Source organism: Hypomesus transpacificus, chromosome 26 (assembly GCF_021917145.1).
Source record: "Hypomesus transpacificus isolate Combined female chromosome 26, fHypTra1, whole genome shotgun sequence".
Classification (NCBI taxonomy): Eukaryota; Metazoa; Chordata; class Actinopteri; order Osmeriformes; family Osmeridae; genus Hypomesus; species Hypomesus transpacificus.
The window spans coordinates 7,823,711-7,838,265 of NC_061085.1; the positions used below are offsets into that span (position 1 = coordinate 7,823,711).

Genomic DNA, 14,555 nt, shown 5'->3' on the forward strand with positions numbered 1-14,555 from the left:
GAAAGACATAGTTTCTCTGACCTGGTGGTCTTCTTTTATTTGCCCACCGGACACTGTCTTTGTCCCTTTCTCTCGCGCTCTCTCTCTCTTTATCTCTGTCTCTCTCTCGTCTCTCTCTCCCTCCTTCCCTCCCCGTCCTGCCAGGGTGAACCAGGAGACCGAGGGCCTGTTGGCGAGGCAGGGGACAGGGGGATAGAGGGAGACCCCGGGCCCCCTGGGCCACCTGGAGAAGCTGGGAAGCGTGGATTCCCTGTAAGTGGTCGTTTCAATGGACAATCCAAGTAGTAGTCCGGATCAGACGGTCATTTTGATTGGGTGATGGTGGTGGAGGGGGGGTGAGTGGATGTTCTCATACCCTGGTGTGTTCCAGAAGGTTCTATTGTGGTTCTGTCAGTAGTTCTATCGACCGATGGCTGATGGTGGTGGAGGGGGGGTGGTTGGATGTTCTCATACCCTGGTGTGTTCCAGAAAGTTCTATTGGGGTTCAGTCTGTATTTCTATTGACCAAAGACAGACACAGGGACATAAGAAGTGAAAGGGGCCGTGTTATGATCAAAGTGGCACAGGTCTAGAACGACATCCATCAGTCCTGGTCCTGAATGCTTAGAAGAGGTCACTGAGGTCAGAGAGTTAGGATGTCCTTACAGACCTGCAGGGGGGAATGTCTAGGCTACGACAACCTGCCAGGTCCATAACAAGCCGTATCTTTACCACAGGGACCAGAGGGCAAACAGGGTCCTCAAGGCAACCGTGGACGCAACGGCAAGAAGGTAATGTGCGTTGACGTACCTGAGGACACCCACTTGTTTATCTGTATGGAGAGTGACCGACCGCCATTTTGTTCGGTTGTGTTTCCAGGGAGAGAAGGGGCCCCCAGGTCTCGCTGGGGAGACTGGCACTCCAGGGGACATCGGACAGCCGGGGGAGAAGGGACTGAAAGGTGCCAGAGGAACCAGGGGCACCCCGGTCAGTACCAACCCACCCCCACCACACGCACCCTGACCCCCCCACCTCCCGACTCCCGTCTCCATCAGCAAACACTAAATGCCGTATTTCTGTCTGCATGCTGATCGTTCTCATTTTTGCTCTGAAATCAGACATAAACATTTGCAACGTGAGTTATCTTCCGGAAATTTGTATCTGTCTCCAAGACCAAACAATAGCCTTGGTGAAAGTAGCTGCACTGTAACTGACTCTACAGCACATTGTTTTAACCTGGCCAACTTCTGGTTGATCAAGGGCTTAAACTAAGCAGTTTACCACTGTACATACATTACCAGCACCAAAGCGACAGTAATCTCCTAGTTTTTTAGTGTTTAGCAATTAGCAGGTGACTAATCTGGTGGTATGAGCTTTGACATCATCAGTTTTTGTTGTGAATTGAATGGAAAAACGTGATTTGAAACGGGGGTACACACACCCACAAACAGGCGTAGACACACACGCACACACACAACCACACAGGAAAATGCTCCCTCGTCAGCAGTTTAGAAACTCATGTCCCAGTGCAGACCTTGAAACGGTGTTGTGATAGCTGGGAAGTGGAGATTTTACGTGCTGGTGTCAAAAGGCACCTCGGGTCTGAAACGGCATAACTGCTGTTTAATTGCCAAGGTTATATTTAGTCGAAGCACACGATTCCCATAACAAACAGCGATGAGTCTTCTCAGAACCTGATCTTAGGGGGTTTGTGTCTGTTTTGCGCATCATTTCCAGGGTCGGCTGGGAATGATGGGACTGGAGGGACAGCCTGGCCTGGTGGGATACACCGTAAGTTACTCGATAGCTACACACACACACACACACACACACACGCACACACACACACACTGGAGATGGTAGGTTATTCACCCTGTAGTATAAGATGTCACCTGATTTGATTTGATATGACCTCCATTCATTCTGTTTTTGTTTCGACACATGCCTCTGTGACCACCCCTGAGGTCTTCCTCAACAGTCTCAGCAGTTCCCTTGAGAGCCCCACTCCGCACCCCTTTCCCTGTCCCCATTTTGTCAACATTCTTGCAGTGGCTGTGATCCTGGCCAGACGGGGCCAAAAAAATGCACGTCTCGCCTTTCCCTTTTATGTGCGAGGTGTTGTCTGATACTGTACCTGTTGGCTAGGTGTAGTCCGAGACAAAATACCGACACGGGACCCTTAGGTATCGACACTCCATCCGACACATCAAGGTTAGCAGAAGCGAGTGAAGGGAAGAAGGCATGAGGGAACTCAAAGACCCTGGCTGACCCCGCCCGTGCTCCAGTCACTGGCTCTTGTGTCACGGCCACCACAAAGCAGAACGCGGCTGAATCTCCGATCTATGCCTCTATTCGTGACTCGATGTACGTTCGACTCACTCACGCCTCGCCCCCTGGCTGGCTGGTGAGTGATTTCGGAGACGCTGCCAAGCCCCAGAGTTGAAGGAGTTCAGAGTGCTCTCCTTCCAACCCTGTGTTGACGTTAAACACAACGCTGGCGACCGTCCATATGTGAATCTGACTGTGTGACTACATGGTCTCAGAGTCTGTGTCGGTGGTCAACTGGTGACTGAGTGGGTGTGCTTCTTTCAGGGTCACCCGGGCAAGCTGGGGCCCATCGGACCTCCTGGACCCAAAGGTGAAAAGGTAACCTGAGCATTTGAATGTTTTCATCCTCCCATCTGTTATTCCCATCTCGTGAAAATATATTCGGTGTCACCTTTTGAGGAAACGGTTGTTTTCAAAGTGAAATGTGCTAAAGGCTACCCGTGTCCCTCTGCAGCACACATTTCACAGAAATAGTCGAGCATGTTATGATACGCTACTGCAGTGTCAAGTGTGTGTTTTGGCTCGTTCCAGGGTTACCCCGGCGAGGACAGTAAGACCCCTGGACCAGCCGGGCCCTCAGGTGAACCAGTAGGTCTTGCTTTCCTTCCACCTTTCCTTTCACCTCTCCCTACTGTGTGCTTAGCCTGGAGATTAGCCCATCTCAGACACGTGCGTACCCTGTGCTGTTTGTATCACCGTTCAAAACATTCTAAGTACGTCTTAGACGTGTAGCCGGACGTCACAAAGCTATGGTTTTTCAGATCATATACATTCTTCTTGTGGTGTTTTTCGAAAGCGCCATACACTTGACCCGACTTAAGTCAACCTGAGGATCACTGTTTTCCTTTTTCTAGCCGGCAAACAAAGCCTTTCTCAGGCTATTTAAAGAGGATCAATATGTCAGACGGACTTAAAGGCTTAGGATAGCTGCCAATTAGAATACCTCCAGCTATGACCGATTATTCTTTGCTGTCTGGTGACATGTTTCCCAACATCCCCACTCTGCATAACGTATAGGCAGATTTTCCAAAAAAGGTCCATCGGCTCACCTCGTCTTAGGCCATGGGCCGACCCAGGCAGATGAAATAAGTAAGCATTATGTAAGCAGAAGACCGCCAGTCATAGTCGATGGTGGTCACGGCAACACATAAGAAAGAGGGAATTGTATTTTCAAGTTGGCGTATTGCTACAGAACATGCCGTTCTCGTAGGAAATCCAACCCAGGCAGATACATGTATTTCACGAATAAAGGGTTTCAGGGGAAATCCACTACAATGTCTTTTTTGTGGGGGATCTCGTGTACCTTTTTTGAGGGGCGCTTTGTCCCACAAAGACAAAGCGCTTCGCTCATGTGACGCTGCGTGTGTTTGGGCAGGGTCCCGCCGGCGAGCGAGGAGAACGCGGAGAGCCCGGAGACGAGGGATATCAGGTAAACCTGTCGTAGAAGCCACATCAAACACGTCCCCCTCAAGTCAATTGTTGGCCACACTTTTCCTATTGGAAAGCTGCACTTTTGAAATATGAAAGAGAGACCACACACGCGAAAGAGACTACTAGATGACCACATTCCTTGGGATAAAGGGTGGGTGGGGGGGTGGGTGTTGTTGTCATTGGATGCCGTGCCAACATCCCAAATGCGAGACACTCACATCAAAACACCGCTTTTCTGTTTCATTTAAATGCCAAGTCAGGTGTGAAGTCAACGTCGAGATGAAAGTGATGGGGGAAAAAAACCCTAGACAGAAACACCCTGACAAAGTTCCCAGATTGCCTTCTCTCTCAGCCCCCCCCCACCCCACACACACACACACACACTCAGCCCTCCTGTGAGAAAAAAACGATCCTCAAAGTTGTAAAGTGGATCAAAGTCATTGGAGCGAATCGTTATGAGGCAGTGGGTGAGAGGCCTCTGGGCTTTCTACGAAAGCTCCTAAACGGGCCAGTCAGTGACCTTGTGGCTTTTCTCCCCTGCCGAGTGCTGAATTTATGGGTCCCATTTAGTCAAACCCTCCTGCAACTCCCTCTAATACAAAACATGCGTCGCTGCCTTGCCAGGGCACTGGATTATGATTATGATAGAGGAAGGCATACCTGAGGCATTTTACCTCAAGAATAGCAGTGTAAGGAGTGAAAGTGGTTCGTTTGCTGTACTGCATGTCCCTGGCACCAAGCTCACAGGTCAAAAGAGCACTTTAAGATGGCTCTCTAAACCTTTTCTCCATGTTGTTTTCAGGGTAATATCGGTATCCCTGGAGCCCGCGGGGCTTTGGGACAGCAAGGACTACCTGTAAGTCCAATGACCCCCCCCCCACCTACTCTCTACAGATGTGTGCTATAGGCAGCATCAGACCTTGCATGTCCTCTCAACACTGCTGTGTATTCAGTGTTCCATTCTTGTTCCAGGGGACTTCAGGCCAACGCGGGGAGCCAGGACCGAAGGGAGACCAAGGTTCTATGGTAAGAGGGTTCATCCTAGCCAACGTCACATCCTGGTGCACAATGTCTGCTCTGTGCACCCAGAGATGGTTCAAGTTATACGTCTGATTCATCCACTGTTTCCCATGTAGCCGAGAGCTACAGTATCCACGGTACGTTGCCAGGTTGTCGTGTCTCTGCAGGTAGAAAAAAGCTTGTAGCCGTAGTTGTCCTAGGTACTATTGATTTCCCTAAGGGGGAATTGCAGAAAAGGTAAGCAATGTGGCGGTGCCCCTCTTGTCATGGACTGACAGAGAGACACTCAACACCAGTAGATCTGAGCTTGTCTCTTAGCTGTCATCGGTGCTCTGGCATGGAGAAACTTGGCACGAGAAAGTCCCTTTCTGTGATGCTAAGAAGAGGATTGTTGTTAGAAGCTATCCTATGACTGTGACTATGTCTATGACTTTCTATAAGGAGGACAGGTAGCTAGCACGGAGTTGGAGTTTAACACAAGCATGGAGGCCTACTTGCTTTTGTACTTGCTTTTGATACCTACCTCTATCAAATAGAAATGGTGAGGAGGGATGAATTATTAATGAAATCAGATTTTGTCAAAACATGCAGAGGGATTTGAATGTTGGTGCCTTTGATATATGAAACAGGACACAAGGGAGAATAGTTTTTTTGACCGCACACGATGCCTTCCTTCAAAGAGATCTTTTCTTCTGAATATTCATAAACAAAATGTTATTTATTATAGATTTTCCTCTTTGATGGTGACCATCTGAACTTTTAGAGAAAGAGGGGGAATGCGGAAAGCTGGCATCAATAAAACCTCTCCCAAAAGAGAAAGTCTCTGTAGAGACATTTGTCTGAAATGCATCTTATAACTTGGACTGCTGTAACTTCAGGACAATCAGGGGATCTTTTTGTAAGACTGAAGTGTTACATAATTATCATTATAATCGTCATTTAGAGCTAGAGATTTCCACAATCTTGCTACAGCATGAGAGCTGGCACATCAAAAAACAAAAAACTGCAGACAAACATACATGTACTGAAGCACTTATAGTCATTGGACTTGGCTGAGAGATTCAACAAAACTTGAGAATGTCGTAGAGATAAACCAGGGTGGTTGGCTAGCTGCAGTGAAGCTAGCCTAATGGGTTTGAATGGGTTCAGTCAATGCACTTAAAACTGAGCTGTGTGTGTGTGTGTTCATACAGGGTTCAGAAGGAAAGAAAGGAGCAAGGGGTCTGAGTGGAAGTCCTGGCGCTGAGGTGAGTATCCCATATCGAGCACGAAAGAGAGTTAAAAAAAAAGAAGCATTTCGCAAGGAAGACATTTTCAAAAATGTCAATAAGATTGTGAGACCCTTTAAAGAGGCAACAGTGGGAACAGGTCAGGAGACGCTGTGTACTTATTATTAATGCTATAATAATACACACTAGAGCGAAGAAAATTTATGTTTTCGGTCGCTGCACAGAGCATCCAGAGCCTTGGTGTCCGTTACATCCTATTAACCGATTTCATGCTGCTCTTAGGAACCAAAAAATGCACTTCCCTGTACTTTCCATAAAAAAGTTATGGATCCCATTCCATCACTGTCAGTCAGGAATGCATCCCTCTATTCCAGATGCTTCTCTGAGGAGGAGGAAGAGGAGGAGGGGTAGGGGGGTACTGAGGATAAGGAAGAGCTCTTACAGTTAGCGTTGCCATAGAGACTTGAGATCTGTCTGATGTTGTCGTTTGGGATTTCCCAGGGGGCCGTGGGTTCACCTGGACCCAAAGGTGCGGAGGGATATCCAGGATCTGATGGTGCCGCCGGATTAGTTGGGTTGCCAGGACTACCAGGAAAGCGAGGGAGACAGGTACAACCTCAATACAGACACAGACAGCGTGAGACCGAATGTTCCGTCCCCAAACGTCCTCCTGACCTTTAAGTGGCACACAGTTTGTCACAGGATCCGTAAGCTCGACCTGTGTCAAGTGGAAACCTCCTTCGAAGCATCTAATCTTTGTGGCAGACATGCTGTCTGAATCAGAGCTCTTCAGGGTTCAATGAATCCTCTCTCTTACCTTTTAAGGACCTTGTCTCAACTCCTAGATTAGTAGTCGTTCTCCCAAACCACTCCATAGCCATGCACAGTAAATCTCCGGAAACCATTTGAAGGATATGCCTGATAAAGTGACATTGGAACCACAACAGGTCGGTATTTCATGTCAGTCGGTCAGGTCAGTTCATTTAGACTAGGGTTTGAATGGTTAAAGTCTCAAGTAATATGCGCTTATCTCAAAGGGGAAATGGCACGGTTAACTGCTGGAGCCCTAGAGCCCTGCTCCTACCAGCTGTGATTAAAGACCGGGGACATTGAGCCCGCAAAATGACGGGTCATGAAATGCCTTATTTGACTTGATTGGGTTCGGGCAGACCGAACTCAATGGGATTCTTTATACGAAAGACTCGGCTCCCAAGCATGAGGGGATTTCATGCATGGCTGACCTTCCCACCACCCCCACAACCCTATCCAGATAGCAGAAGGCCGGGTATTGGCCCCGTTGGGTTGTCTGCATAGTTACATAACCAAGACCGGTGGCTTGGTGAGGGAGTTCTTTTCTGTGGACAACCCAGGCTCACACACGCAGGGAGGACCCTAGGAGGAAGCATGCTGCTTCCACATACATACTGTAACGTACCTCCCTGGGAAATACAGTCAGGCTGGCTTCAGCTGGGGGCTGAGCGGTAAGGGAGTCGGGCTATTAATCAGAAGGTTGTTGGTTCGATTCCCGGCCGTGCCAAATGACATTGTGTCCTTAGGCAAGTCACTTCACCCTACTTGCCTCGGGGGGAATGTCCCTGTACTTACTGTAAGTCGCTCTGGATAAGAGCGTCTGCTAAATGAATACATGTAAATGTGAGCTGCCCAAAAAGGAGCAATTGTAGCTCCCTTCAGGCACTTCTCCTCGCGTCCTTTTTAAGTTAGGAGCATTGTCATGCGGGTCCTCATCGTTACTTCTCTTCCTCTCCGGCCTCTCCACCTCTCCTTTTCCCTTCCCTCCTTCCCTCCCGCTGCGCCCCGCTCCCTCTCCCCCACCTATCTATAGCCAGTCGAGTACCTACCCAGGGAACATACAGGTGTTTTTCTTAGAGTCTAGTCTCATAGGGTCTAACCAGAGTCAGGCATCTGTCAAGGGAACCCAGATCATTAGAGAAAATAAGCAGGGGAGTAGCTCCTGGTTCACCCTGGCCGAGTTTCCACTTACTGGATAAACAGTCCAACCTGAGGCCTGACCAGCACTAACTTTCCCTTTGTTATGATACATAGCTTTAGTTAATAATGAACTGCAGGTGAGAGTGCCATCATCGTGTCCTGTACAATGCCAAACTCTAGTGTTACTGGCGCAAATCGTACTGCTATGCTTTTAATGTGTCATTCTCTGATCTTCGTCCATGTTAATGAGCGAATTGTCGGCCAAACTTCATGAAATCTCGGAGTGATCGAGTTAAGCAGACGGATTCAGTTCCTCGACACGAGCTGGAGCCCTGGGACTGAGGTTGGAGCGGCGAATTTTGAGCGCTGTAATTCCAAACCGCCTGCTGGCATTCTTCTCCAAGAAGAAGTTGTCCTTGAGGGCGAGCCAGACCGGAAGACATGCATCCAGCGGCTCGCTCTCTCTGTTTTTCCTAATATGGCTCCCCTTTACCCATGCCGTTGATGGAACAGGAAGCAGTTGTGGTCACAGAAGCAAATAACAGTTCAACCGTCAATCATTTTCGTAGAGAACTTTATTTGCAAATTGTCGTGATGGATTATGAACAGGAAGAACATGTAGACCTCAAGCCCTACTGTTCCCAGTTCTGACTGTCAAGGTCAACATCACAGCTCCTGGAAGAAGTGGAATCGGAGACGATCGAAGTGGATTCTTGATTAGCTTGTTTTCAAGAGCGTAGATTTGGTTTGAACATTGGGGGGGGGGTTGAAGTAACATGACACAACATTAATGATATTCAAATATTGTTGTTGTTTGAATATTGGGGGGGGGGTTAACTCCTCCCATCCCCCCCACAAACGACGCCCTTGCATGTTTTAGTCCACAAAAATGGAGGACACCTTTTGTGGTGGAGTCTTGTAATAGGTTTGGATAGCCTACCCTTGCTTCTCTAGTCTCATCTCTCTCTCTCTCTCTCTCTCTCTCTCTCTCTCTCTCTCTCTCTCTCTCTCTCTCTCCCTTCTCTCCGTCCTCAGGGTCAGAGAGGGCACACAGGCCTGGAGGGGACTGCGGGTCTTCCAGGGCCTCGGGGTGGACTTGGCCTTCCTGGGATGATTGGAGAGAGGGGCCCTGCTGGAGTGAAGGTACCTCACCCCACCCCTCCCCACCTACCCCTCAACACCTCACACGCCCATTCCTCCATTAACCTTGCTTTTACCCCTGACCCATGACCTCTGACCTGTGTGAACAGGGGGAACCAGGCCTGGTGGGGGAGAGGGGCACCCCAGGGCCCAAAGGCATTGAGGGTGCTGCTGCAGACCAGGGCAGGAAGGGAGAACCAGGACTCAAAGGCCAACCAGTAAGTGTTCATTGTAGCAGTAGCTTCCTGGAGTGTAGAGATGATGTGAAAGTTGTCTTTGTCTGTGTTCACACTGTGTTGAAGGGAATACACATGAATCCCTATGAACAACCTAAAAAGGTTTCGGTATTTTTGGGTATTTTGGGAGGGGGGGGAGCGGGGGCTCAGACAGCGGACCCTAGCGTGTGTCTCCGGACGGAGACAAGGGGCCTTTTCCAGTGTGGCCCAGGTTATGTTTGTGCGAGGGTCTGGCGGAGCTAGACAAGGACGTGTAGAAGAGGGGGGGAAACCGCAGACCCCGACCCTGCATGGGAAGCAGCGAGGTAGACGGGGGGGGGAAAAGAGAGGAGACAGACAAATGGGTTCAATGTGTCTGCACACCTAACACACTCCCAAAAATCCCACTTACGGTATTACTGTGCATATCTCACCCGGGGCTGCTGTCACAATGTGCGTTTGTCTTCCTTACCTGCAGGGGGAGCCTGGAGACCTGGGTTTGACCGGCTTCCAAGGGTTCCCGGGGCCGAAGGTGAGAGACAGAGGCAGACAGAGAGGCTATGACCATTGGCTACGACGACCAAAGACACACTCAACCTACTTTCCTATTTAGCCTTGTATCATTATAAATGAAATACTCAATAGATACCATACGTTGATAATCACTGCTAAAATAAAAATGCAACGTCATGTTTTTAGGGGCCAAATGGAGATCTGGGTTTGACGGGTGTGTTTGGTCCAAAAGGGCCAATCGGAAATTTGGTAAGTAGTCGCAATATTTGGGAAATACACTACTTTAATGTCTGTGTATTGTGGATCTCCAATGGATCTCCATCTGTTTTAGGGCTTTGCTGGACCAGTGGGCCCTGAAGGAATGATCGGCCCAATGGGGAAACCTGTACGTTTCAATACTGTGTGTGTGTGTGTGTGTGTGTGTGCGTGTGTTTATATAAAGATCTGTGGATGCCCAGGTTGAGTGATCCTTTTAAAAGGGACACCCACCCTTCTATTGATTCTGGCCTTTGTGCCTGTAATGGTGGTTGCGTTGCCAAGACTGGGGCACTGAGGATGAATTGATAAACCTATTTCTTGTCTAGCCAGAAACCTACAATACTCCTTGGTCATGAATCATGACTTATGACTGTTTCTACCACGGCTATTCCCCTGGGAGTTTGGAACAGAGGCAACCTGTTTGAAACTGACCAGTTTAGTATCCCATAGCTGATTTCTTACAAGCTTGGTAGTCAACTTTTTTTTTGGGGGGGGGTACATTGGCCAGGTTTAAAACACTGGAAAGGGGAGGGCTACAGTCCTTAAAGTCCTCTTAAAAGCTGTGTCTTTTCCACAGGGTCCAAGGGGTGCAAAGGGAAGCTACGGGGAAATGGTGAGATCTGGTTCTGCTTCTTTGTTTATCTTCTGAAGAAAACCTCTTCGTAGAGGACTCATCATTTCGTCTTCAGCGAGTGTATATTCTATCAGCTAATAGTGGCTGTTAAAGTGTATAAGATAAAGGACATCTGTGAGTGCTGATATCTACCAGGACACCAAGAGGGGGTTGAGTGTGGTTGTGGTGAAGTGGGAATACACAGTCATCGTGAAAGTAGCTGTTCCAGGGCGATTTCCAGTCCGCTATGGTGCCTTACTGTACGCTCTCTCATTTATGTAAACAGCAGTTAGGAAATGCCCTGCCAAAATGTTAGTGCTGGGTCGCTTTGGGAGGTGCAGGGGGGGGGGGGGTTCTACTGTATAAGCCTCCTATATCATAGTTCCCACTCTGCAGTATAAACTGTTTTAAGATTCCCAGAGCTCCTTCAGCCTGTTTGCGACTCAAGTAGTACAGTTCACACACAGACACGCGTGCACACACACACAGCCTGCTCCTCAGGGGCCTAATAAGAACCAGCTGCTGCTGTGATCATTAATGTCAGTACCCGGACCAGCCAGAGGGGGAGATAGAGAGCTGTTCTAGAGTCATACTCAGACCTCACTCCTGCTCCTGCTGTAATCTGATTTTCAGAAGTACAGTGTGAAAGTTATTTAAATAAATGAGTACCACCCTGTGTTAAATGCCATAATTGTGCCCAAGTAGTATCTTGCTTTTTGCTCTTTCATATCAGGGACCCCAAGGGCCACAAGGGATTCCTGGACCTAGAGTAAGTATTTTTTCTGCTGTTATAACTGGAATATAACAAGCAAGGTAAGCGTTCCATAACTTGAATCTTAATTATCTTCCTGTCGTTTCTCTCAGGGTCCACCTGGTGCTCCCGGTCCAACCGTATGTATCCTGTCCGTTATTCACTCCTTCACAGGGAAAAAAAATAGCTAGCGTTTCAGGATCGGAGGTTGGCAGGGCAAGGAGAGTCATTTTGGGGTTTCACATGTAGTGTAGTGAGTTCTGGATTGAATCATGCACACGCCTCTGGCATCTCCTACCTCTGTCTTTCTCTTTGTACTCGCATTCTGTCTCACTGGCTTAACTCGAGGTCGGTCTTCCATAGAAATGGGAAATAGCCACAGGGCCAGTCATGGCAGATGTCCTGGCTTTCCACTCTTTGAGAGGAGAAACACTATCATATTTTTGTCATGAACCGTTGTTTCTAGTAAATGTACTGTAGACAAACACGGGACGTCATCAAATATAGAAGGTTCTCTGGTAATTCATTGGAACTCCCACACCAATTTCAGGAATGTTCTTGTTTATTTTAAGGGCCTCGTTCATTTACCGCTGGTTTCAAGTGCTTAACAGTGTTTGTTGACGTTGTGTCCTCAGAGACGCATATACTTTGACTCTCCCGTTGAATTCAACGCTGCCTTAAGGACCGAGGTAAAACACGAAACATATCCCTTAAGATGTTCTCTTCTACCATTCGAGACGTTTTTTTTACACACGCATAATTACTCATATCAGAGGCCCATCCTCATCTTTGTCCAAACGGTCTGCCCGGTATGCTAACCTAGACCTACCAGAACACTGAGATGGCCCAGCCGGATCACAACGCAGAGATCTTTAGGACCCTGCGCTACCTGAGCGGTGTGCTTGAGAGCATCAAGAAGCCACTAGGATCCCGAGAGAACCCAGCCCGGTTCTGTAAGGACCTGCTGGACTGCCAACACAAGCTCTCTGACGGTTAGAATTTCCCCTCATCTTGTACTTGTGTGTGTATGCGTATGTGGTCCGGGCCAAGTCCATTACCTTCGGAATAACTGTTTTGTGGTGAACCTCTACCAAGTCATTTCAATTATTCGGAATGTTGCTTGTGCTTGTTAGGCCGGTTCTGGGTCGACCCAAACCTGGGATGTCCATCCGACGCCATTGAGGTCTTCTGCAATTTCACTGCGGGGGGGCAGACTTGTTTGCACCCAGTCACCTCTAACAAGGTAACAAACCCAAGTACAGGTTAACTCTAGCACCAGACAACACCAGCACAGGGCCTCCAGAAAGTGTTGCTTCTAATTAAATTCCATGACTGAAAAAAAGGTAATGTAAGGGCCCAAGGTGATGAGATCAGAGAGCTACTTAGGCTAGTTTAACTTCATGTCTTATTTATTTAAAGTTCTAGCATCTGCTGCGGCATCAGTTTTATTTGTGTTGTTACGTGTGTGTGTTGTTAAGGTGTGAACCATGTTTCTCTGGAGATCTGTTTAGTAGAAAGGACATTTCCAAAACTGACCAAATTACCAACTAGGGGTGTACCTCATAAGAATACTAGCTTGTCCAAAGATGTTGTACGACCAGCCCCAACCCTCTGCACCTGACTCTCAGATGGCGTTTGATGTGGGGAAGGTCCAGATGAAATTCCTCCACCTTCTAAGCACCGAAGCCAGCCACGGCGTCACAGTTCACTGCCTCAGCGACCCACCCTCCAGAAGCATGGTCAACCTCAGTGCCCGCCGCCATGACACCTGGCTGAGGTTTCAGGGATGGAACGGACAAACATGGGAGGCAGACACACTACTTGAACCCAAGGTGCTACGAGACGAGTGCAAGGTAACAAGTGCGAGTGTTACGTCTTCTCCCGTCAACCCGAGAGAATCCGAAGCTGTGTCATTTCAGTGTTTCAATGTTGGTTTTCCCTCCTTCCGTCAGATCCAAGATGGCAGCTGGCACCAGTCGAGTTTCGTCTTCCACACTCAGGACAGCCGTCAGCTCCCTATAGTCGACATGCAGGAGCTCCCAGCACCACAAACCAAAAGCCAGCAACACCTAGAGGTGGGACCTGTCTGCTTCCTCTAAGGCGACCAACCAGAACCTGCCCTGAATATTTATAAACTACAACCAAACAAGCTGTCACACAAAATGGCGGCTTCCCAAGGAGTCTCTCAAAGTCAGGTGGGGGTGGATCTCCTTTTGTGAGAGACAGGCGACCTGTCCAGCTGGATGGCCTTTTGACTTCTGAGGAAAAATTCAGTCCATAGGACACCTCAGGCCCGGACAGCCTCAGGACAACAGTGTATACCAATATTTATCAAATAAATGTGTAAAGTATTTTTGGTTTGGATGTTTGTTTAAAAAAAAAAAAAAAGTGCTTTGGTTCACTGCATCTTGGACCGATGGTTCTCCCTGATCTCAGGGAAGGGCTGGTCCAAGTAACACCCACTGAAAACCCCATAGTTTGTTCCTCCTTTCCCCCTCATACTGCCATCCTCCATCCTAAGCAGGGGCCTAGTCCAAAGGAGAGCTCTAAAGTTCTTAATATGAGCATTGTCCAACTGCAGGCTCCTAAGAGTGCAATAGCTTGTGGATTAAGCGTGAGAGATTAGAGCATTGCATATTCAATCAGGGGTCCTCTTGGACCTTGTGGTTCTATGTCAGTTTCAAATCTGTTGTCCGACATAAAACTACATATTTTTCATAATTTGTCATTGTATAAGATAGGTTACCACTTGGGCCTATCATTGGTGCTGCAACAGGTAGTTATCAGTGAGTTTGACATTTTTCCTGTGTATATTTTGACAGTATATGTTTGATTATTTATATCCTTTGTTTTTGTTCACCTTACCATACCCCAATAAATTATACTCTCAGAGATCTATTTGGTCAGCTTCAATTAAGTCCAAAAAACTATTTATGTAAAAATGTGTATTAGTTTGTACACTCACATGTGACTGTATTTGTATTGTATACTTTCACATTCATCAAACGGTTGTTAATAGGATATACTGGCAGCTAGCATTGGCCAGAGTCAGAACTCAGTACAGATAGCAGTCATCATGTTCTTAAGTTATGTGTAATTATATAAATGTTCAGGAGGATAATGTTAAG

The 14,555-nt window shown here is 47.9% G+C and overlaps 1 protein-coding gene across 1 annotated transcript in view; it reads left to right on the forward strand.

Annotated features, from left to right (window-relative positions):
- LOC124487616 (collagen alpha-1(XXIV) chain) overlaps positions 1 to 14,120 on the forward strand; it is a 56,819-nt gene extending 42,699 nt beyond the window's left edge. Inside the window, 24 exon segments of the mRNA XM_047050043.1 lie at positions 145 to 252; positions 717 to 770; positions 859 to 966; positions 1,717 to 1,770; positions 2,572 to 2,625; positions 2,839 to 2,895; positions 3,683 to 3,736; positions 4,541 to 4,594; positions 4,711 to 4,764; positions 5,952 to 6,005; positions 6,489 to 6,596; positions 8,973 to 9,080; positions 9,188 to 9,295; positions 9,771 to 9,824; positions 9,992 to 10,054; positions 10,137 to 10,190; positions 10,641 to 10,676; positions 11,410 to 11,445; positions 11,541 to 11,567; positions 12,063 to 12,116; positions 12,251 to 12,419; positions 12,561 to 12,670; positions 13,056 to 13,280; positions 13,380 to 14,120. Of these exon segments, the coding sequence (XP_046905999.1) occupies positions 145 to 252; positions 717 to 770; positions 859 to 966; positions 1,717 to 1,770; positions 2,572 to 2,625; positions 2,839 to 2,895; positions 3,683 to 3,736; positions 4,541 to 4,594; positions 4,711 to 4,764; positions 5,952 to 6,005; positions 6,489 to 6,596; positions 8,973 to 9,080; positions 9,188 to 9,295; positions 9,771 to 9,824; positions 9,992 to 10,054; positions 10,137 to 10,190; positions 10,641 to 10,676; positions 11,410 to 11,445; positions 11,541 to 11,567; positions 12,063 to 12,116; positions 12,251 to 12,419; positions 12,561 to 12,670; positions 13,056 to 13,280; positions 13,380 to 13,526 (1,950 nt within the window). The 3' untranslated portion in view covers positions 13,527 to 14,120.
- Positions 14,121 to 14,555: the final 435 nt, after the last annotated feature.